Source organism: Colletotrichum abscissum, assembly GCF_030869225.1.
Source record: "Colletotrichum abscissum strain IMI 504890 chromosome Unknown Scaffold_28.1, whole genome shotgun sequence".
Lineage (NCBI taxonomy): Eukaryota > Fungi > Ascomycota > Sordariomycetes > Glomerellales > Glomerellaceae > Colletotrichum > Colletotrichum abscissum.
Window position 1 is genome coordinate 108097 of NW_026850187.1, and position 19675 is coordinate 127771.

The following is a 19675-nucleotide window of genomic DNA, read 5'->3' on the forward strand; positions in this document are numbered from 1 at the left end:
TTCTTTTTTCTCGCGTAGGGCCCCTTTTTGGTTACGTGGTTCGGCCCTTTTTTGCACACTCTTCCCGTTGAGTTCCCTTGAATCAGTGATTCGTGAGAATCGATTCGTAGCTGGAGTGCTGGAGAAAGGCCTCGTCTCCAAAAGGCCCCAAAGTAGCTCCAAGAAGCAAGGACTTCAAGGAGCAGAGAAGAAAAAATTGCTTGGTTGGACCCATTTAATGCCCAGTTCCGGACACTGCCCGGGCCAGACGGAGCTCACAGCGCAACCCTCCCGGCCCCATCGTCATTACTCATTCTAGGTCCAATTACCTCAGAAGTACTACTTTATACAGAGTGCTATACATACTTCGTACTAGTAGCTACTCCTTAGTCTCAGAGATGTATGCGGCCATGGCTGGCTTTGTACCCTCAGCGCCCTGAGAGGTGTGCCACGAGTGTGCCCAGAGCCACACACACACACACACACATCCCAAGTTCCCTTGGCCTGATGGGCTGGTGGTAATAATATTGTCCATGGGCGTTGGCATGAGTAAGTAAGGATCGGCCTTGTTCCGTTGGGCGCCGCCGCGGGTCTGATCGCCATCGCTCTTCAGATTTTTAGGGCGCCTCGTCTCGAACGATCTGAGCCTTAGATTGGTGATCACTGCATAGGGTTCCGGCACCCGCGGCTTATATAGTGGGCTTGGGATCCCGTTCGAACTGCTCTCTCGTCATATTCGTCGGATCCCAATTCCTGGTACGGCACTTGGCTCTTCGTCTGAACGGTTCCCCTATATTTACATCGGGCACCCATCGACACCTCACGTCAACATTAAGCACAGACACTTACAGCAACACACCTCAAAGGAGTACAAATACCAACACGACGGAACCCAGCACACACAGACGTACTACTACCATATACCATCTTGATCTCAACTATCAACAACTAAACATTGTACTCTCATACACGCAAGGATCACATACACCTCAACACCATCCCAACATGTTTGGCCGCCAGTCACAAACTCAGTTCCCCAAGCGAAGCAGCTCAGGCTACTCGTGGCCCGAGAGCGACAGCGAAGACGATATCGTCATCAGGCCCTGCGCCACGAACGAGAAGGCCGATGCCACAGTCACCATGACCGAGTGCGTTCCGGGCCCGACGGCGGTGGAACAGACTTCTCAGTCCAGGCCTTCTCTCAGCGGCCGCCGCGCCTCCGCCGAGGATACCAACCTGCAAGAGCTTTGGGAATGCATGCTTGAGCTCCAGCAACAATATCACTGCTACAACTCGACGCGTATGGAGATTGCTGCCGATAGGGAGGACGCCATGGACATGATGCGTATGTTGACACACCCACTTTTCGCCTCTTACAAGAGCTTCCTTTCGCTAACACCTTGTTCAGCCACCAAGTACTGCATGGACATGCTCAACGACTCCATCGAGTCCCTTCCCGAAGAGGGCTGGAAGAAGCTCAGCAAGTTCCTCATCACCGACCTGGAGCACGCCCAAAAATCGCAAAAGTGGAAGTTCTGGAAGCACCTCTAGATTTGTGCACATGGACCGCTCAACTCTTGCACAAGTCTTGCGTTCATCCTTTCTTTCAGCGAAGCGAAGGGCTCTCGGCTCTGATTAGAATGATACCCCCTTCTTTTTTCTCATAACAAAAGTCTCGGTTTAGGGTCAGGCGTCTCATCGGATATCCCCTGGTTCAACTACTCACATTGGGTTTGGTGGCTCTGGAGGCATTGGCGGATTTCTGTTAAATTATTTAATTCATCACGCAAATCGTATTTGACACACTTTGAAACCTTTACTCCTCCATCTTCATATCTCCCGTAGTGAATTCCGCCCCTTCACTCATACGATTTCGTCATATCGTACGAGACGACATCTCATGGAATGCTCGGTGCGGGGTGTTGGAGGTCTCGGCAGAAGCTCACGGCCGCCGGCTCCGATTCCGGATCGTGAATGCCGATCGTTTGTTGGCGTGCTCACCAGTGTGACACGACATGCATGTGCCATTACATCGCGGGGAAAAGGTCAAGTAGGCCGGTGAGTCAGAGCGTTTTGACATGTCGACTCAAATGTGACGCTAGCTGCGAGCTGACCCGTACTTGTTGGGTATACAGGAGGTATTTCATCACGATGTTGAAAGTGCAGTGACGTTAGTAGACTGTTAATGGGGGACCCGTTGTATCCGCAGCATGTCTCGATTCTCGAGTCAAATTGCAGAATTAGCCTTCAATAGCGCAGAGCATCACTCATGAAGATCGTCGTAAAAAAAAATCATTTCATTGGGCTAAACTCTCATTACAAGGTCATACAAAACAAAGCGGAAACCAAAGCAATAGTCGATCTACACAGCCGCGGCAACTTCGACAGGTCCCTGAGGAAGCCGGGCGGCGGCAATGTTGCACTGCCGGAACAACCGCACCTCATCTTCCGCAAAGGCGCCCACCACGGAGTGGATCACGCCGCGGTTGTGGAAAATGACAAAGTCGCCCTGCTCCCAGTCGTGAGCATACACGTTCTTGGGCGAGATGCCCGGCCGCTGCAGGCGGTGCACCGTCTCCCGCACCTCGGCGAGGTCCTCCACCACGGTGCCGTCCGCCAAGTGCAGCTTCCGCACCGCCGAGGGGTGGACCTGCAACGCTAGCCGGTCCGTGACGGGGTTCCGCCAGCACATGGGCAGGATCTGGATCTTTTCCTCGTCGATGGGGGGCAGGTCGTCGAGCGGGACCTCCTTGCCCTCCGAGACCATGCCCAGACCGGTGGAGCGGGACTTGGCGCTGCTCATCCACACGTAGGGATGCGGTGCGTACTCCACCTTTGTCGTGCGGACGAACTCCTGGTCCTCGGGCGAGAGGTTGTCGTACATTGCGTAACCGGACACGAAGGCTGTGGTACCAAGAGGGACCGTCATCTCTTCGTCGGTGCCGTCGTCGTAGCGGAGGGTTTGCTTGCGGCCGCCGGGCACACGAACTGCCAGGAGAGTCGTGGCGACGGGCGGTGCGAGACCGTAGAGCGCGGCATCGATGTGCCAGCGGTAGAAACGTGTGAAATCCAGGTCATCCTCATCAGGGATGATTGTAGCGTGGAATGTGCGGTGGTGAGGGTGTCTGAGCTGGATGTTCTTCAGACCCTCGTACTCCTCGACGAAGCCATTGCCAATGACTTGGACTTGAGGCTGGTGCGGGATGGTCTTCAGGTCAGGGTGCAGAATGGAGCGCTTGGCGTCCAGGGTCTTGCCGTGACCGTAGTTCTCACCAGAGTCAGGGTCGAACTTTTGTGTAATCTCAAACTGTGCCTTGGGAGATGCATGTCCCTGGTTCTTGATTACGAGAACTTGGTGCTTGAAGAGAGCTTCACGGATGACATCAAAGTCGGCATCTGTAAATCGTCAGCCAATGGTCTGAATTTGTGAGTCTTGTTACTTGAAGCTTACCAGAGGAGGTTACCGATTTCACGGGTATTCTCCCACTACTTGTACAACATCATCGCTTTCAATGCATCAAGCTCGCGTCACATCTTACCAGTGAGATTCTCAATATCAGCGTTGCTTATAGTAGCGCCAAAGTCAACATCCGAGTCCGCAGCAGGGACAATTGGCTGGACGGTTATGCGAGACGGAGTCTGTGAGATGGCCATTTTCGAGCTAGAGTTCGGAGTAATATTGGTTCTTAATTTGATAGTGCGTTGATCTTGTTTCGAATGGCAGCTGTCTTCCAACGTCTAAATTGAATTCATGCAGCAGTCCGGTGGCCCTGAAGAGGGTTTTATGTCTTATGAAAGATATTGTGGTGGAGTCGTCAACTCGGATCCCGCCGATGACCTGCGGGTGAGTTTGTTATCTCATCCGCACCGGCCCGCCCGCACTCGAGAGACTAGATGAAGAGATGGTGGGGTTTCTCGATAAGGCTGTGGCGTAGAACACCGGATTGCGCATTTCCGGTTTGTATTCGGCTGGTGTTATTGGATGAATACTCTCGATATCTGTCGACTCGTTGAAGATTCTGGATTGGGACTTTGTGCACCTATCAAGCAGTACCGTCAGCCTCTTGTTGACAGTGATTCAACATCTGGCTGCTCGCGTACCCCAATTAATAAGGTACATGACTCCATCCTTGAACCAACATCGGCTCGAAAACCCAACGCCGAACCCGCGAGTCACCCAGCCACCCCTCCATCCCACCCCTCCATCTCTTCCGCCCGCGACTCGGCCTACGGGCGCAGAATCCCGCGAATTTTTGATAGCTGTGCCCGAAATATTACAGATTCTCGCGTGGCAGCCACTCAGTGCGCACTGGTGCATTCCATCTCTTCAAAGCCCGCGGCTGGCATGGCTGCGTCGGTCTCCGCCCTTGCGCCGTCCGAAGCGGACCATGTTGTCGGAAGGGAAGCGGCAGGAGAGTGTTCTCAATGCTCCAGCGTGTCGTCTCTGCCAGAGGCCAACTGCAGGTCTGGAGACTATGCATCCGTGGCAGTGACTACCTGTAGCCGTCCTCTGTCGTTGGCAAACCAAAGCAAGCCAGGACAAGACCGTAACGATATCGTTGCGTCTGAAATATGAGTCGATAGCGTAGTTGGCTACTCAATGCTTCTTGACCTTGTCCATCCATTCCTTGGAAGCCTTTGTGCCGTCGTGAGCTTTTCGGAAAAGTCCTCGCTCCCACTCATCCAGGCCGCGGAGGAACTCCTCACCGGAGCCTCCAACACCATCATCACCTCCTTTTCGGGCGTGCAATGCGATCTCAGACGCGCGCGCTATGAACGTCTTTCGCATGGTGTCGCTAAGGTCGCGCTCGTCGAAGAGATCCAGGATACGAGTGCCGAGTCCGTAGAAGTGGGCGCTCTGGTCTCTAACCGGCACCGAGCGCGCATCGGCCTTGAGTGCTTGTACGACTTGATTCGAGAGTGAGGGAGGAAGGTTCAAGGTGACGGGCGCCTTGGAGTCGTCGCCGGTGCCTGCATTGGCAAGGGCAAGCATCTCGGCGAGCCAGAGAGGGAGGCTGACGTTGGTTCCTGCCTTTAAAGCATGCGAGGGATTATTGTCGAGGTATCCGAGGTCGGCAACATCGAGTTCGAATTTGCAGGGGACTTTCTAGGCGGTTGTTAGCTTTGGTCATCGATTATGCCAAGCGTGAAGGTAATGGCATGAGGAGAGGGGCATGATATAGGGAATCACTGCATACCTCGGCATCTGTGAGAATGGAATCAATGTCGTAGTAAGACATGTTGACTTCTTTGACAAGATCCTCGCTTCGTTTGACTGGGTGTTCATAACTGGGATATGAGATCGAACCTGGGAGGGGGCCTGTTGGTGAAGCTTGACGCGTCTGGCGATGCAGCAGACGCGGTTCTTGGAGCCCAGCCACACATGACCCCTCCATGTCTGTCACTTCCCAGCCACATTCCTTTGGTGAAGCTGTGGCTGTGTTTGCATGAGTAAGGCGGAGGCAGAAGAGCACCCAATGAGACGTGATGGATTACCTAAGAGTGTACCAGAAGCTCCAAGGAAGCTGGAGGTGACAGCTCCCCACTTTTAGTGGATGACGACATTTCTCCACGTCTCTCATTCGCTGAAAGCTTGATTAGGTGATTAAGTATCTAAAGCAGTAGACGGGGGAACCGCTGGAGGAACACGGGGAGAAGCGCAAAAGCGCTGAAGAGCGAGCCCGGCCAACAACAGCTCGGTAGCCGTAGCCCGGAGGCAGCTTTTCTGGAGATCCGAGCTCCCTCACGTAATAGCCGACCGAACCTCCCGCAATTGACATCATTCTGAGATTTGCACCAGCATTTGTCAACCCGCCAATCCAACGTCAAAAGGTACTTTTACGCCCTTACTGCCTCGCTCCTTTGGTCTTTAGCATCTCGGAAAACTTGATCAAAACCATTGACACTAATCAAAAGACATAGAATACCCAAAATGTCGTCCACTCTCCTCCGTACCGCGCCCGTCCTCCGCACAGCTCTGCGAGCTGGTGCTGCTAAGCCTGCTGCTGCTTCCCTGGCCAGCACCAGCTTCGTTCGCGGCAAGGCTACTCTGCCCGATATCTCTTGTAGGTAACGCCGGTATTGTCATCGTATTCGTTGCGAGGATACAGACGCGCTAATGCCTCCTCCTACGCAGATGACTACGGCGCCCTCGAGCCCTACATCTCGGCCCAGATCATGGAGCTTCACCACTCCAAGCACCACCAGACCTATGTCAACGGCCTCAACACCGCTCTTGAGACCGTCGAAGATGCCAACGCCAAGGGCGACTACGCCAAGGCTGCTGCTCAAGCTCCCTTGATCAACTTCCACGGCGGTGGCCACGTCAACCACTCTCTCTTCTGGGAGAACCTTGCCCCTGCCAGCAGAGATGGCGGTGGTGAGCCCGACGGCAAACTGGCTGTACGAGACCTCTTCGAAACAAGTCCACACTCTGCATTGAGAAGATACTGACACGTTCCACAGCAAGCCATCAAGGAGGACTTTGGCTCCTTCGACACCCTGCGCAAGCAGATCAACACCTCCCTGGCCGGAATCCAGGGTAGCGGTTGGGCCTGGCTGGTCAAGGACAAGACCAGCGGCACCCTCGGCGTCGTCACTCGCGCGAACCAGGACCCCGTTACCGGCAACCTCGAGCCTCTTCTCGGCATCGATGCTTGGGAGCACGCCTACTACCTGCAGTACCAGAACCGCAAGGCCGAGTACTTTGACGCCATCTGGAACGTTGTCAACTGGAAGACTGTAGCCAAGCGCTTCGAGAAATAAGCAAACAAGGGACACATGTACGATATGCAACTGCTGATACCTAACAAAAATTTACCGTGTTTGACCAATGCCAGCCTGTTGGACGACAACGTGCCAGGCTGTGACAGCCATCTCAACCTCAAACGTTAGACATTCTAGGATGAAATTAACAAGTTTTGTAACTATGGTACTAATGGCAGCACTACGGCCTTGACCGACAGAAACAAGTCCCAAACTCCTCGCTCTATTCAACAATGGTTCGACGCCATCTCATGGTATTGGGAGGAACCCCATATCTGCCCACTTGCTGCCATCAAAGTGGACGTGCTTCAGCTGCCGGTTCGCTTGGAAGAAGCAATGACTGAGGTCATGCGATGCTTCAAGAGGCACCTCCGGAATCTTTGCCGACGCAGCTGTGACGCAGGCGATATGTGTTGGATTGTCAGCACCATCGAAGACGGCATCCGACTCTGGCCCTTTCCACCCTGCCGTGTCGTCCTCGTACACATAGGATATCTTGCCAGTCTTGGAGTCCTGGTACAGGACCCATGTGTTGAGGGCCTCTGATTTTTGGCCGCTAGAATCAAGCCGAGCTACCGCGAAGCCAGCCATGGTAAAGTTCGAGTCGACAGTCACCGGTAGCTGACCCGTCGAGGTGAGCTGCTGGCCACCAGATGATCGATCATAGTTTTGCAGATGACCGTCGGTGCTACGGTATATGATGCGTGCGCTTGATGCGGATGTCAGGTCTCCAGCTGAGTGGATTACTTCTCGAGGAAGAATCACCAGTGCCGAGCCCGGAGACGCCGTGACCCCAACTATCTTGGGCTCTTGGAACCTGGGCGACTTGTAATCGAAAAAAACCTCCATGACGTCTCCGTTGCTTGCCTGGATAATGGTGGACGGCCAGTATGATGCCATCTGTGTTCCCGTGTTGCTGATGGTGTAACCTGCCTCATTGACGCTGTCTGTCAGGCCCCCTCTCGAGAAACCTTCACGCCAATTGACGCCGAGAATCTTGTCTGGCGATCCAAGATAGAACACTTCGGACTGCGGGATTACAGGCAAGGGCTTCACAAGACGTCTTTAGTGAAAGGTCCACCGACGAAGAAAGGGTAAATACGAACCTCGTCGGGCTTGGTCCACAGCTGACCGGCGCCGAAAGGAGAGCCCACTTTGGGGGCTGCCCCAGCTTCCATCGGGGGAGTCCAGGCTTGATAGATGGTCATGTATTGAGACCGTCTCAATGAACCGTCTGCGCCCTGGAAGAAGACTTGCAGGGTGATGTCGGAACCGTATCGCCATCCGACAGCAGATACAGCCGAGTTCTGCATAATCTTAGTAGCGCTCATCGATGGTGCATCGCCGTTTACCGATCCCGGACCACCCGTTTGTGATTGTGCGCTCCGGTTCACCGTCACCCTCCATGCAGCCACGCCGCCGATGACACCTCCAAGAATCAAAACGACTAGAGCCACAGTGATTGCGATACACCACGGGAATCGCCGACCCGGCCGCTGATCCTCCTGTCCTCCAACATGGCTTCCAGGGGCTTGCGAGGAGTAGCCATTGTCCAACGTCTTGTGCTCACTGTAGCCCGAGCCGTTTTGTGAGGAAGACTGCCAGTGACTTGCTCCATTGGCGATAGCTATAGGAGTGTTGTCGTAGTGTGTGCTTACTTCAAGCCCTGGTTGAACAGCCTCGGCTGGACGGTTCATGGTGAGCGGCTTGTGAGGGAGGAATTTCCTTTGTTCCAGTTCAGAACGAGCGTAGGGGAGTACGAGATGTCAAAAACACCAAAGTTCCAAGAGTTCAAGAGAACGAGCGAGAGTGCTTCGTGGGTCTCTTGCCGTATGTATATCTGGGCTCACGTCCGACCCCACGCTAAGGCGAGACTTTTACTCACTTCGCTTCGTCTTGTTTCAATACTTTCCAAATCTACGGGAGACCATCCAAGGGCTCTAAAGTCTCGTGTCCTTCTTATCCACTCTGGAGGCTACCTACTTTGAGGACCGAATCGGCCCCCAGGTTCGACGTCAGAACACGAGCCAAGACCTGCGACTGTGCCTTCTCGCCCGCTGGAGGAGCAATGCCAGGTGACAGCCGAGATCGAGATGCCCACTGCTCCATTGATGTCCAAGGTGGCCTCGTCAGAATTTTCCCCCGTCCAATGATAGGGTCTTTATTGACGCGTAGGATTCTCAAGTTCACCTCAGACTGGAAGACCGACATAAATTTGGCAATCATCAGGCTCCATACGCTCTACGAGACTTGGAAGACGTTGACGCCAAGGAGGCGGCACAGCAGGGTCTCTAATTGCGGCCTCTGGTATCCTGCAGCTAATAGGGCTGGGCTGACTGATGTGACGATTCATAACGCAGAGCTTCATGCACTGCCAGACGTCGGCTGCACTGGAAATACCAAAGTCCCTTGCCAGCGTGCCATCGCTTTGCTGGTCTTGATGAAGGAGAGAGCATGGACAGGGACTTGAAGCGCCAAACCGGGAGCCTGGCTAATTGGCCGACAGGCAACGAGCTTACAACACTAAATTAACCTTGTTTGTGACTGAGAACGGGTCTGAGACTGGATCATGATTCGTGGGTTCGCTTTTGGGGGTTAATTCTCCAGTCCCATGAATGATTGAGGCCAATTACTGCATGCTGCTCTGCCTGGTGTTGCAACCTTGGATCCCAGACTCCAGTTTCCCGGGATTGCGCCCTTTGTTAAACAAGCTGGCCTTGTACGACACTAGAGAAAGCTTCGCTTGACTTCATCGTTGACCGCGGTGATTGCTGGACGGCGAAACTCGCGGTTCTGTCATCTCTCTGTCAAAAAGAAAAAAAAATAGTTTAAATGCACGAGAACCGCATCTCGGGTCGATCGGCACAGGATTGGTCCAAAGGACTTTTAGTTCGCATCAGATTGCTCCTCACGTGTGCGTATTAGGCAGAACCAAATGGTTCGCGAGTCCGCCACGTTTAGGCTTCATCGAGATTAAAATGAACGGAAAAAGCTACTCTAAATTATCGAATCTCAATACTTAAACATCAAGATAACATACCGCTCATATATTGTTCCGTCCAACTCGTTTCACTTGCCTGTATTCCGTCGTGAGGAGTAATCTTACCTTCATAATGCCCCTCTGCGACCTTTGCAAATCCATCCCATGGGAGGATCTCCCTCCCTTTCCGAATGAAAACTTCATGAAGACTTTAAGCGGCTACCCACGCTTTCATCACTTGGTATTGAAGAGTCAACTGATTGAGAAAGACACGCCCATCAAAAGATTCGGCGTCCAGTACCATGCAAGCCTCCAGAGTCTCCGCCAAGCTGCCTCTGGCGGTTGCGAACTCTGTCGGATCATTGAGAGAGAAGCCGATGCACTGATGGAGGAGATCGCAGGCCTTCCCCAGCCGAGACGCGGTCTGATGCAGACCGAGCCCAGCTGGGATATGTGGCTGACGAAGCGATCAGAGTCTGAAATATCCGGCGATGGGTTCTGGGTGGTGAATAGAAGCTCGTGGGGGAGCGACAAGTGGCTCGTCCCGATTGCGTCCATCGGCTTCAGTTCGGATGAAGGTGAGTTTCTCTCCACTGCCTACTCAACTTCAACTTCTTGATATTAATGCTCATCTGTGACTTAGATGATCCTCGCACCACCGGTTCTTCTGGTCGCGTGTTGAGAGAAGTTCCAGACGAGGCGACACTCCGTCGAGCTGTTGACTGGCTTGAGAAGTGCAACGAACATGATTATTGTAGTACTCGCGGGATGTCACCTCTACCAAGTCGTGTACTTGACGTTGGCACACTGGAGTCCGGTCCCGTCATCAAACTCATCGAGCCAGGTGCTGATCTCCGCGATCGATACATTACTCTAAGCTACTGCTGGGGTCAAGGATCGAAGCAATTCACTACAACAAACGAAACAATGCAAGCACGAAAGGAGGGTTTCTTGCTGGACTCCTTACCACAGACCCTTCAGGATGCAGTCTTCATTACTCGAAAACTCGGAGTTCAGTACCTCTGGATCGACAGTCTCTGCATCTGCCAGGATGACCTCAAAGACTGGGAGCGAGAGTCGGGTCAAATGGCTGCAGTCTACTCTAATTCCTACCTCACTCTTGCGGCCACAAAGTCTTCTGATATCAATGGAGGCCTCCTCTCGCCTCGGAAGAAAAGGACATACTTCAAGCTTCCTCGGGGAAGTTCCAGCAACGAAGACACATTCATCCTTGCGTCTGTTCTACCTCTCCACAAAGAAATCATCCACGAGTACCACTTGCAAATGAGGGAGGAGCCTCTGACAAGAAGAGCCTGGGGCTTCCAAGAGCGTGTTCTTGCCCGAAGAATACTACACTTTGGAAGCGAACAAATGTACTGGGAATGTCTCGAGGGATTCCACGCCGAAGAAGGACTCAAACTCCCACGCCGACTACCCTGTGTCAATCCCGAACCAGAAGTAATTGCCCATGTGGAGAAGCGCGCCGAGGAGCAGGCAGAGCTTTACAAAGACTTCAACCGCTCCACATCCTCTCTCCTGGCCTGGTCTCACCTCTTGCGCGAGTACGGACCTAGGGAGCTAACAAATCCTGCTGATAAACTGCCTGCATTCTCCGGTGTGGCGAAGACCTTCAGCAGGATACTCGACGACGAGTATCTAGCAGGACTGTGGCGAGGTTCCTTAATCGAGGGGTTGTGTTGGCAGCCACTGAGCTGCCAGCCTGCTTCGGGGGGCTACCGCGCTCCGTCGTGGTCATGGGCCTCTGTCGATGGTACTCCTGCGACGGGGTTCTTGGGTGAGAGTGTACCTCATGCAGAGATCATTGAGGCAAAGGTCGAGATTGACGGCGAAAATCCATTTGGTCGTGTCAAAGACGGCTGGATTAAGCTCGAAGCTCCGCTTGTGAAGATGGTCGTGTCCGACAACAAAGGCCCGACAGGACACATACTTCTGAGGACCGAGAAGGGCGCGACTGACTTCTACGCAATGCTAGATACGATTGACCGGGACTATGCTGCTAGCGGAAGCCTCCTCAATTCAGTGGAGTTGAGTGCTGTCGTTCTGGCCTTCACCTACGGCACTCCTTTCAAGGCAGATCCCGAGCGGAAGGATCCATGTGCTCATGCACTACTTGTGGTCCCTTCGGAGGATCGACCTGGTTGTATGAGGAGAATTGGGATGCTCGTCCAGGACGGAGCAGCATTTGGGGCGGACCTACTGGCTTCTGCAAAGTCTGTTGTCACCTTGGTATGATTTGCTTGAGAAAAGTGAAGAGGGTAACGAATTGCAGGGTATCATCAATATATTTTCAGCCTGTACGCCATGCTGTTCTGCTAGATCGTATCGACTACGTGGCAAAGGCTACGTAGTTAAGGTAGGTTTCCACATGTTGAAAAACTGCTATGGAGATGTTAAGAAGTGCGCCTGGGTGTCTGGTCTCGCCGGCATTGAGTGCAACACGCTGATCTCCACCGTTTTGTTGATCCCTCCCAGCGACGTCGGTTCAATTCCGTCGAGCCCGATGTTGGATCTGGACGAGCTAGCGCTATGAATGTTTTCCTGAGAGCTTGTCCGCCTGCCACCGCGAACCTCGACTAGTCTCTCGCTGTGTTGTGTGGCAGCATACCAATCATTCTGTTTCTGATACGAGGCAAATCCTCGGATAGGCAATCGACTTGGCTGTGTAGGGTGATAGACCTGTGTCGTGAAGACGAGTTTAGATGCCAGGATGTCAATGCTACACAGGTAATATTAGACAGCAGCACTATGCAACACGTGGGAGTATAGGGGTGTAACTCACAACATGACTACAGGGAATAGGCACTCAAGTGTATAAGCGAAGCGGTCAATCTGACTTGCCGCGTTTGTAGCACTCTGAGCAGCAATTTGAAAAGAATATGTGACGGCTCTCATTGTTCCAACCAAAGCCAGCGTCGCAAGCCGGACTTCAGTGCTTCGCATTAGATATTTGAACAGACCTCCCTTCAATGCTGCTCTCAACGATGTCGACTTGACCTCGGCGAACGTCTTGAGCAAGAAAAAGGAGCTGATACACTCGAGCGAAGCTATGAGAACAAAGTAACCGATGTGTAGGTTGTTGACGGTGCTCTGCAGGTTCGTGTTGCCTCTTAAGATAAATTTGGCGCGCGAGACGGCGATCATGATGCGTATTGATATGATTGAGAGAACCATGATCCAGAACAAGCTGTTGAAGATCTTCCAGCCCAAGTCCTTTAAGATTCTTCGGAGAAGAACGTAACTGTAGAACGATAAACCGACTTCCTGAATCTATATGCAATGTTAACATAAAGTACGCGGAACACCTTTGATTTCTAATCTCACCATCCAGAAGATATCACCAAACACCGACGCCGCTGCTTTGCTCTTGAGGGAATACGTCTCATCGTAGAATGCGTAGTAGCAGAGTCCGTTCGCGATAGCGCCAGCAGCTGACGATACGATTGGCACCGCAGTTATCTGGGAGAAGGTTGTGATCCCGGCGATGAGGAAGCCAAGCATAACGTTGGTGGCACCGATGGTACTCAAGATCGACCAGCTTAGCTCGAAATACACCGGAAGGAGCGGCGTCGACATGTTGGCGCAACTTGAGCAACTAGATATTGACTCAACTGCCGCATGGCCGTTGGATGTGAGAGATGACTTGAGCATCGTCTGTCGCGAACGCTCCACGATCAGTCTCGCGCTTAATACTCTCTGCCTGGCAAACCTAGTGGCATCGACCGGCGTTCAACTAACAGGGCGACTTGGTACTTTTCGGCGGCAGGGTGTCAGAAGCATGCAGTCTGGAACTCTGCCTTGCGAATCGCTCGGCACAAGGCGAATCATTTCGCAGTCCGGCAGGTTTTGGTGATGTTAGGAGCGTTCGAGACGTGTATATCATGGTATACCCTTGTCGCAAACCAATGTGGCCGAAGTTTTTTTGTCAAATCTGAGGATGATGGGCTTGGCCTCTGCTTCAATCCTCATAGTTTCCAGGGTTCAACATCGGAAATATGCACGGAATCTGCACCTATTTCCAACACGGTTCTTTGTAAACATGGGACAATGCCCTGTGCTTCAAATCTTCGGAAGAAGGCTGCTCAATTCTCGTTCTGGTGTTCCCCAAGGCTTACCTACCTATTGTGTGCCTCTTATCCTCTTCAATGATGAAGTTGGCATACGGTCCTACTTTGTCTGCGTTTAAAGAGCTGCGGAATTTGTCGTGGCACAGGGGCTGCGACCCGACGAACCCGTGAGTGCGACTGGCTGCCGATTCCCCGACCAGAGTTGAGCGTTAAAGTTCGAGGCACAACACCTCGGACTCCCCAGAAAGCTTAGAGCACCTCATTGCCATGTTCAAACCCCGCTTCTCTCCAAAATGTTTTTGGATCGAGCCTGAAGGGAGGGAAGCACCCTGTCCAAAGATCAGGGACTACTGCACGTGTTCAATCCGTTCACTGGGCCTGAGGCCGATGTCGAGCGAGAGGTAGGACTACGTTGGTGGCGATTTTGAATCCTGCTAGGTTTCCGTCAAGAGCACTGCGGCACGATGCAGACGGGTCTCAGCAGAGAAATCCGAGACGGGCGAGACCATGATGATGGGGAAACACCAAGAAGACGACGGGCTTCAGGCCGATAAGTTCACGTCAGGGACACTCGGAATTGACTCCGATGACCATACCAGACTTCTGGCAGGCCATCGAGTCCCAGCAGCTCCAGAGCTGACCATCATGTTCAATTCTATATGTATGAGAGACAACTTGGAGCTTCTTCGACAGTGTACGCCAGTGTACGCCAATGTACGTGAACATGACCTACGAATTGGCTAAGCATCATTGGGAGATGAGATTGCGACGGGAACTGATGAACATCATCAACGATTGAATGGATGAATAAGAATAATAGTGCTTTCTCACATAGCATGTGACGAGGAGCCTGAGTCGTGAAGAGACAGAAAGTATATCAGCATAGTACGGTGAGTTTGTCACTGGCATTTGAAGTGAAGTTGGAGGCAGCGCCTCACAACAGCCTTCAAGAATGGTCAATGCTAGGTCCAGCAACCACCACAAGAATACTATGATCTTCTTCAAGATGGCGATACGTCGTATCAGCCAGTCAAGAGAAGGCGCTACGGGACACGAGAAAACGTTATTACAGCAGCTAGATCAAAGCTTACCGGGGACTTTCCACGACGGCTGTTTCTACTCGCTAGGAAGAACTCTCTTTTCAAATCAGCAGGTAGACAAACATCATGTTTCTGATTTCGTTCATCTATTTGTCTCACAGACAACGACGATTGACATATTTATTCCTGCCAAATTCAGTAGCTTATTGAGCGTCAAATACATGTACCAGTAATGGCCTACTAAGCTCACGTACGTAGGGTATCTTGTTCTCATCCCTCCCTCGAGTGATCGCCCGAGCAAACAGCCTTTTTTCTACCTTGTCCCGAACGCCTTTTCCATGTAATTTTACCTGTCCCTGATACATCCTGGCCGCGACTTCCTCCATCCGGAACCATACCCTCGCGCACTGGGCGGTGATGTCGTCAAGACCGGAGAAGCTCTTAGCTGTGTTCTGCGCCCATCGAGGGGACTCCTTGTTCCGTATCCGCGTCGAACATCTTCCAGTCGATGTATGTTTCCCCTTCATTCGTACCATTTGGACATGGTAGGTTATCCATTTGCATCCCTCCTCCGCCAGACGCCGGTGCCGAAGCGCCCCCGGCCATGCTCGATGATACCAAGTTTTGGGCCGCGCCAGAAATGTACTCCTCGATAAAAGAGCACCCACAGCTACCGTGTTGAAGCACCATGGTCTTCAACATGAGGATCTCGCCTCGGAGCAACGCAGCCTCGTCGTTGAGGTTCTTGTTGATGTTTTCGGCCATCGCCTCCTGGGTCTGTAGCTCCTCGACTCCCTTTTGCTTCTTCTTTCTGCACTTGTAAGCTGCCTCCCGATTCCGTGCTCGGATCTTGTTCTTCTTGGCTTCGGCGCCGCTGCGTTTGTCCCCTGTGTCGATGGCGCCGCTCGTTGATGTGTTTGAGGCTCGTCGGGTGCTGCCTTTCTGCCGTGCTTCTGCACCTGTCTTTGGTGCGACAACATCTAGTCCATCATCCTCGGAAATCCTCGGTCGCCCCCTGCGTCGCTTTGGAGACTCTATCGCCTCGATTGGTAAAGATGGTTTCGTTTCACTTGCGGAATCGAAAACCAGAGGATCAATCGGTGGGAGTTTCGGTGAATTTGTGTTATTATGTGGTGAGATGACGGAGCTTATTGGTGACGCTAATCCTTCTGCCTGATTGCTGGCAGGAGAATTTTGCCATGAATGAGGACCTTGCCCTTGTGTTGAGGCCGAAGACCGGCGGTCTACTTCAAAAGGAGGATTCGCGGCTGGAACCCGGGACGAGGCGAAAGTCGCTTGTAGATCATTGCTGCCGAATGTCTGTTGTGAATGTTGCTGCTGGTGCTGCTGCTCTGTTTGTGATTGAGGTTGCTCGAAGTCACTTATAGACTGGTCTACATGTTCAAGTTAGGATACAGCCTGAAATTGAGGAATATTTAATGGATAACCCACTTTGTTGAGGTATGCTTACACTGCTGCCGGAGAATGCCATCTCGAGCTCTCTTTTCGCTGCGATGCGACTCTTACAGGGGACGGCAGGGGGAGAACAGGGTTGTCTCGACTGGCTAGGCTAGCCTTGGCTGGAGACGAAAGCTTAAGCAGGCAATGGTGGTATCACGAAGGTAATTCTTGGTGTTACTGATTAATTGTGCGTATTAGATGGACGATAAGCCTGTCTTTGGCGAAGAACAATAACGATTTGAAGGTAGTCGAAAGTGGCTAGAAACCAGAAACACACACACGTACCGCGTCAAGGGGTTCGTGACGAGGTCCGACGATCCTTTTAAAGGAACTCAGCACCAATTCGCGGAAGACGAGGTGGGGGGGCAAAGAGTCTGTGGTCTTGTCCCTGGGCCCGATTAGGACAAGCACCTCATGGCACGGCGGCACCAAGGCAAGACACGGCAAGCCAAGAAGAGGGATCCTGTACGGTGGAACCAGTGCCAGTAATAAGATCAGCGTACCGCAGTTCGGGTAAGCAGTGCTTCTTGAGAAGCTCATGGACTAATTAGCGGGGTGGCTTCGGCCGAGCTCAACAAGGTCAAAGAGGGGCCTTGACTCCCGTGAGCCTTGACTTTTGAGGCCTTGTCACATAACAGCTGGCGAGGTGCGGGATGCAAAGAGTGTTTGCCACTATGAGAGTAAGTAGCGTCTAGGTAGTGTGCAGATTCCCGTCCCTCCTGGCTTGGCTTGGCTCGGCTATACCAACATAATGCTAGCACGAAGGGAAGCGGCTTCAACGAACCCTAGGTGCCTATGTGTTGGCCAGGAACGATGGGGTAGAGAAAATAAGGGGAGGTGTTTGCGATGTCAACATGTACGATGACGGAGAGGCACTATCCTACACGGTTTCCGTAACCTGCTTTCGTTGGTAAGGCAGGGGGGCGCGGGAGCTTTCCTCCGGGCTTGTAGTGGTACGAGTCGAATCTCAGCTCACGGAGTTGTTTCCGTAGAGAAGTGAACCAATAGACATGTCTCAATGGCTAGCTTTCGATCAGAGGCATGCCGGGTCGACCAGGAACTGCTTACTTGTGCTTGGCTAGTTGGGCCCTTGTAATCCACTAATTAAGATGGAACTCTCCCTCTTGTTCTCTTGTCCATGCTCGATCATTCCCGTGGCATACCCACTGTGCCACTTTGATCTACCATCCCGAGTGTCCGGGGTATGCCATTGGATAATTACCAGAGGAAGCAAATCGGAAATGTGGCTTGCCTTGAAGTGGCGAACCTGCAAGGAGGAGTGTCCCAGTGTGCCTCGGAGCCCCGGCTTGGACGCGACAACGAGCCACAGTTTCGACCCCGCGAGGCAGGTCAAACAGGCTTTCATCTTACATGTGCCGTCGCAGCCACGGGCAGGTGAGCGTCAAATGGCCCTTGAAATCTCTGGGCTGTTGGCGATTCTCCACCACCGCGTCATCACTGGGTTGCTTCATTGAGATACCTTTCGTTGGAAGACGGGAGTTCTTCTTCGCGGCCCAATCCTGACGGTTCCTAGGTCAATCGAATTGTCAGTTACGATTCGAGTTCTGGAATCCTGGGACTGCATCGTCCTATCTTTGCGGCTTGCCAATATTTCCGTGGTGCATTACGGTCCAATGGACGAGCCTTTTTCAGGAGCAAAGATTGTCTGTGACCCTGTAAACTCCGATGGAATTCCTGATCTCGATTTGAAAGAATCCCATTCTGCTTAGCGATCACAATTCTGGACCACCACTCGACGCTAGTTTAGCGCATGGGTTATCATCTTCTTCGGAGCACAATCTCCACGAATTTCCACGGACATTGAAGTTTCTGTCCTTGTCCCTCTCCAATTTCTTCCACCCGTGCCACTCATTACCCTACTTCTCACAGGAGGTGTGGCGCAGTTGACCCTCTTGAGTTGCCGGCAACGAGTAGTCACACTTTGGGGTTTAGAGCAACTGCTCAATCATGCCACTCAGAACTGGGGTCATTGCCTCTTCTTGACAATCCCTTACTTGGCTAACCCACCGTCAGCTGATTGGCTTCAAGTATCACTACACTGCAAATCTCTAGCGTACAGTCACGAGGGAACAAGCTAGAGCCGAAACTCGAACCGCAGATGGTCCTCCGTCCGGGCCGATCGGCCTATTCCGCACAAGTTTCACCCGGCTATCAGACTAGTCCCAGAAGTGAGGGGTTTGGAGATGCTTCTACCTAGCTTATCCCGCACAGCTCTCCAAACTCTAACCATTGACAGTAAACGGCCGTCCGCATCTGCAGCTTAGTATGCACAGTGTATCGGTAATGCAAAGCCTGTCTGCTTGAGCCGTGCATCTGTAATGCTGTAGCTGGTCTGACATTTTGATGTCGGATTGTGTTCTGTTAGGACAGGTGCTACAGAGTAGCGACAGCATAGCGCTCCCCTTGATAGAAACAAAAGTTCCAGTCTTATCAAGCTACTGGCATTCTGGCACTTGTACCTCAACCTCAAGTCGTTCACTCAACCCACCTCACTTCTATCGGGCACGCTTTTCGTAAACACCTCGAAATCTTGAATCAGTATTTATCTGATCCCGCAGCTGCGGCTCGCTCTTTCAGGATTGTGTCCCGATGCCAGCGTCTGAGCCATCTTCGACTTGAACGGACTGACCGTCAAGATCCAACCCCCAACCAGGTCCGGCCATCGATACGATAGAAACGAACGCCATCATGGGCAATCACGATGGTCCGATTCAAATTCGACTTGCAACGGTTTATCCAGGCTCGGCTGGTGTCGCTCTTTTTCTCGCTCTCTTCGCCGAAAACAGGCGCATGCTAGTGTTAAGTCATGCGCTATCTGCGGCGTTTGGTTGGCACCAGAAACAAAAGACTCGTGACAACGGTTTTAATGACCGTCGCAAGGGAAGTTAGGAACCTGCCACTACGCTCTATTGTTCTCGGCCCAACTGAATGAGACTCAGCTGCAATTCAGTGGTGCTCTTGACACGGATTGTAATTATTTGCATTTACTATGCGATTCAAGGCCCAAAGTCTAGTCCCCACTGTGAATTGGACACAATATGAAATCATGACAAATCGGAGTTTAGGACAGGCCTACATATACATGGCTCCTGATAAAATCGCATGCAGTAGATCGTCAGATGGCTAGCTTATTTGCTTTATAGCAAAGTTTACGTTGCTCAGAGTCGTCTCATTGAATACTTGAGGCGGTAAAGAACCAGTCCTGATAATGGCCGACCACATCGACAACTTTAGGGAACGAGGTTTGCTACCTGGCTTATGATTCGCTTCATTGCGTAATAAGATGACAAGAGAAAGACTTGAACGACGGCATCTAATTCTTTGGGGGCATCAGGGACTTCAAG

At 52.3% G+C, this 19675-nt stretch overlaps 9 protein-coding genes across 9 annotated transcripts; 4 read left to right on the plus strand and 5 right to left on the minus strand.

The window, feature by feature from the left end:
* Positions 1-984: 984 nt before the first annotated feature.
* On the plus strand, positions 985-1530 carry CABS01_10697 (uncharacterized protein; the record flags this gene model as incomplete). Its single annotated transcript, XM_060544052.1, has 2 exons — positions 985-1324; positions 1388-1530. 2 exons carry the CDS (start codon positions 985-987, stop codon positions 1528-1530), a joined length of 483 nt encoding a protein of 160 aa, XP_060398776.1.
* An 811-nt stretch (positions 1531-2341) lies between these two features.
* CABS01_10698 (TfdA family Taurine catabolism dioxygenase TauD) lies at positions 2342-3633 on the minus strand (the record flags this gene model as incomplete). The annotated part of the gene is made up of 2 exons (XM_060544053.1): positions 2342-3375; positions 3519-3633. The coding sequence occupies 2 exons, from the start codon at positions 3631-3633 to the stop codon at positions 2342-2344; spliced, it is 1149 nt and encodes a 382-aa protein (XP_060398777.1).
* A 943-nt stretch (positions 3634-4576) lies between these two features.
* CABS01_10699 (DNA replication complex GINS protein psf-3) lies at positions 4577-5219 on the minus strand (the record flags this gene model as incomplete). Its single annotated transcript, XM_060544054.1, has 2 exons — positions 4577-5086; positions 5178-5219. 2 exons carry the CDS (start codon positions 5217-5219, stop codon positions 4577-4579), a joined length of 552 nt encoding a protein of 183 aa, XP_060398778.1.
* A 692-nt stretch (positions 5220-5911) lies between these two features.
* Positions 5912-6744, plus strand: CABS01_10700 (iron/manganese superoxide dismutase; the record flags this gene model as incomplete). The annotated part of the gene is made up of 3 exons (XM_060544055.1): positions 5912-6044; positions 6116-6381; positions 6445-6744. The coding sequence occupies 3 exons, from the start codon at positions 5912-5914 to the stop codon at positions 6742-6744; spliced, it is 699 nt and encodes a 232-aa protein (XP_060398779.1).
* Positions 6745-6993: 249 nt separating this feature from the next.
* Positions 6994-8441, minus strand: CABS01_10701 (uncharacterized protein; the record flags this gene model as incomplete). Its single annotated transcript, XM_060544056.1, has 2 exons — positions 6994-7773; positions 7851-8441. The coding sequence occupies 2 exons, from the start codon at positions 8439-8441 to the stop codon at positions 6994-6996; spliced, it is 1371 nt and encodes a 456-aa protein (XP_060398780.1).
* A 371-nt stretch (positions 8442-8812) lies between these two features.
* On the plus strand, positions 8813-9276 carry CABS01_10702 (uncharacterized protein; the record flags this gene model as incomplete). The annotated part of the gene is made up of 2 exons (XM_060544057.1): positions 8813-9058; positions 9100-9276. 2 exons carry the CDS (start codon positions 8813-8815, stop codon positions 9274-9276), a joined length of 423 nt encoding a protein of 140 aa, XP_060398781.1.
* A 581-nt stretch (positions 9277-9857) lies between these two features.
* CABS01_10703 (HET domain-containing protein) lies at positions 9858-11977 on the plus strand (the record flags this gene model as incomplete). The annotated part of the gene is made up of 2 exons (XM_060544058.1): positions 9858-10302; positions 10368-11977. The coding sequence occupies 2 exons, from the start codon at positions 9858-9860 to the stop codon at positions 11975-11977; spliced, it is 2055 nt and encodes a 684-aa protein (XP_060398782.1).
* Positions 11978-12124: 147 nt separating this feature from the next.
* On the minus strand, positions 12125-13318 carry CABS01_10704 (uncharacterized protein; the record flags this gene model as incomplete). The annotated part of the gene is made up of 3 exons (XM_060544059.1): positions 12125-12461; positions 12525-13012; positions 13067-13318. The coding sequence occupies 3 exons, from the start codon at positions 13316-13318 to the stop codon at positions 12125-12127; spliced, it is 1077 nt and encodes a 358-aa protein (XP_060398783.1).
* A 1972-nt stretch (positions 13319-15290) lies between these two features.
* On the minus strand, positions 15291-16341 carry CABS01_10705 (bZIP transcription factor; the record flags this gene model as incomplete). The annotated part of the gene is made up of 2 exons (XM_060544060.1): positions 15291-16243; positions 16302-16341. The coding sequence occupies 2 exons, from the start codon at positions 16339-16341 to the stop codon at positions 15291-15293; spliced, it is 993 nt and encodes a 330-aa protein (XP_060398784.1).
* Positions 16342-19675: the final 3334 nt, after the last annotated feature.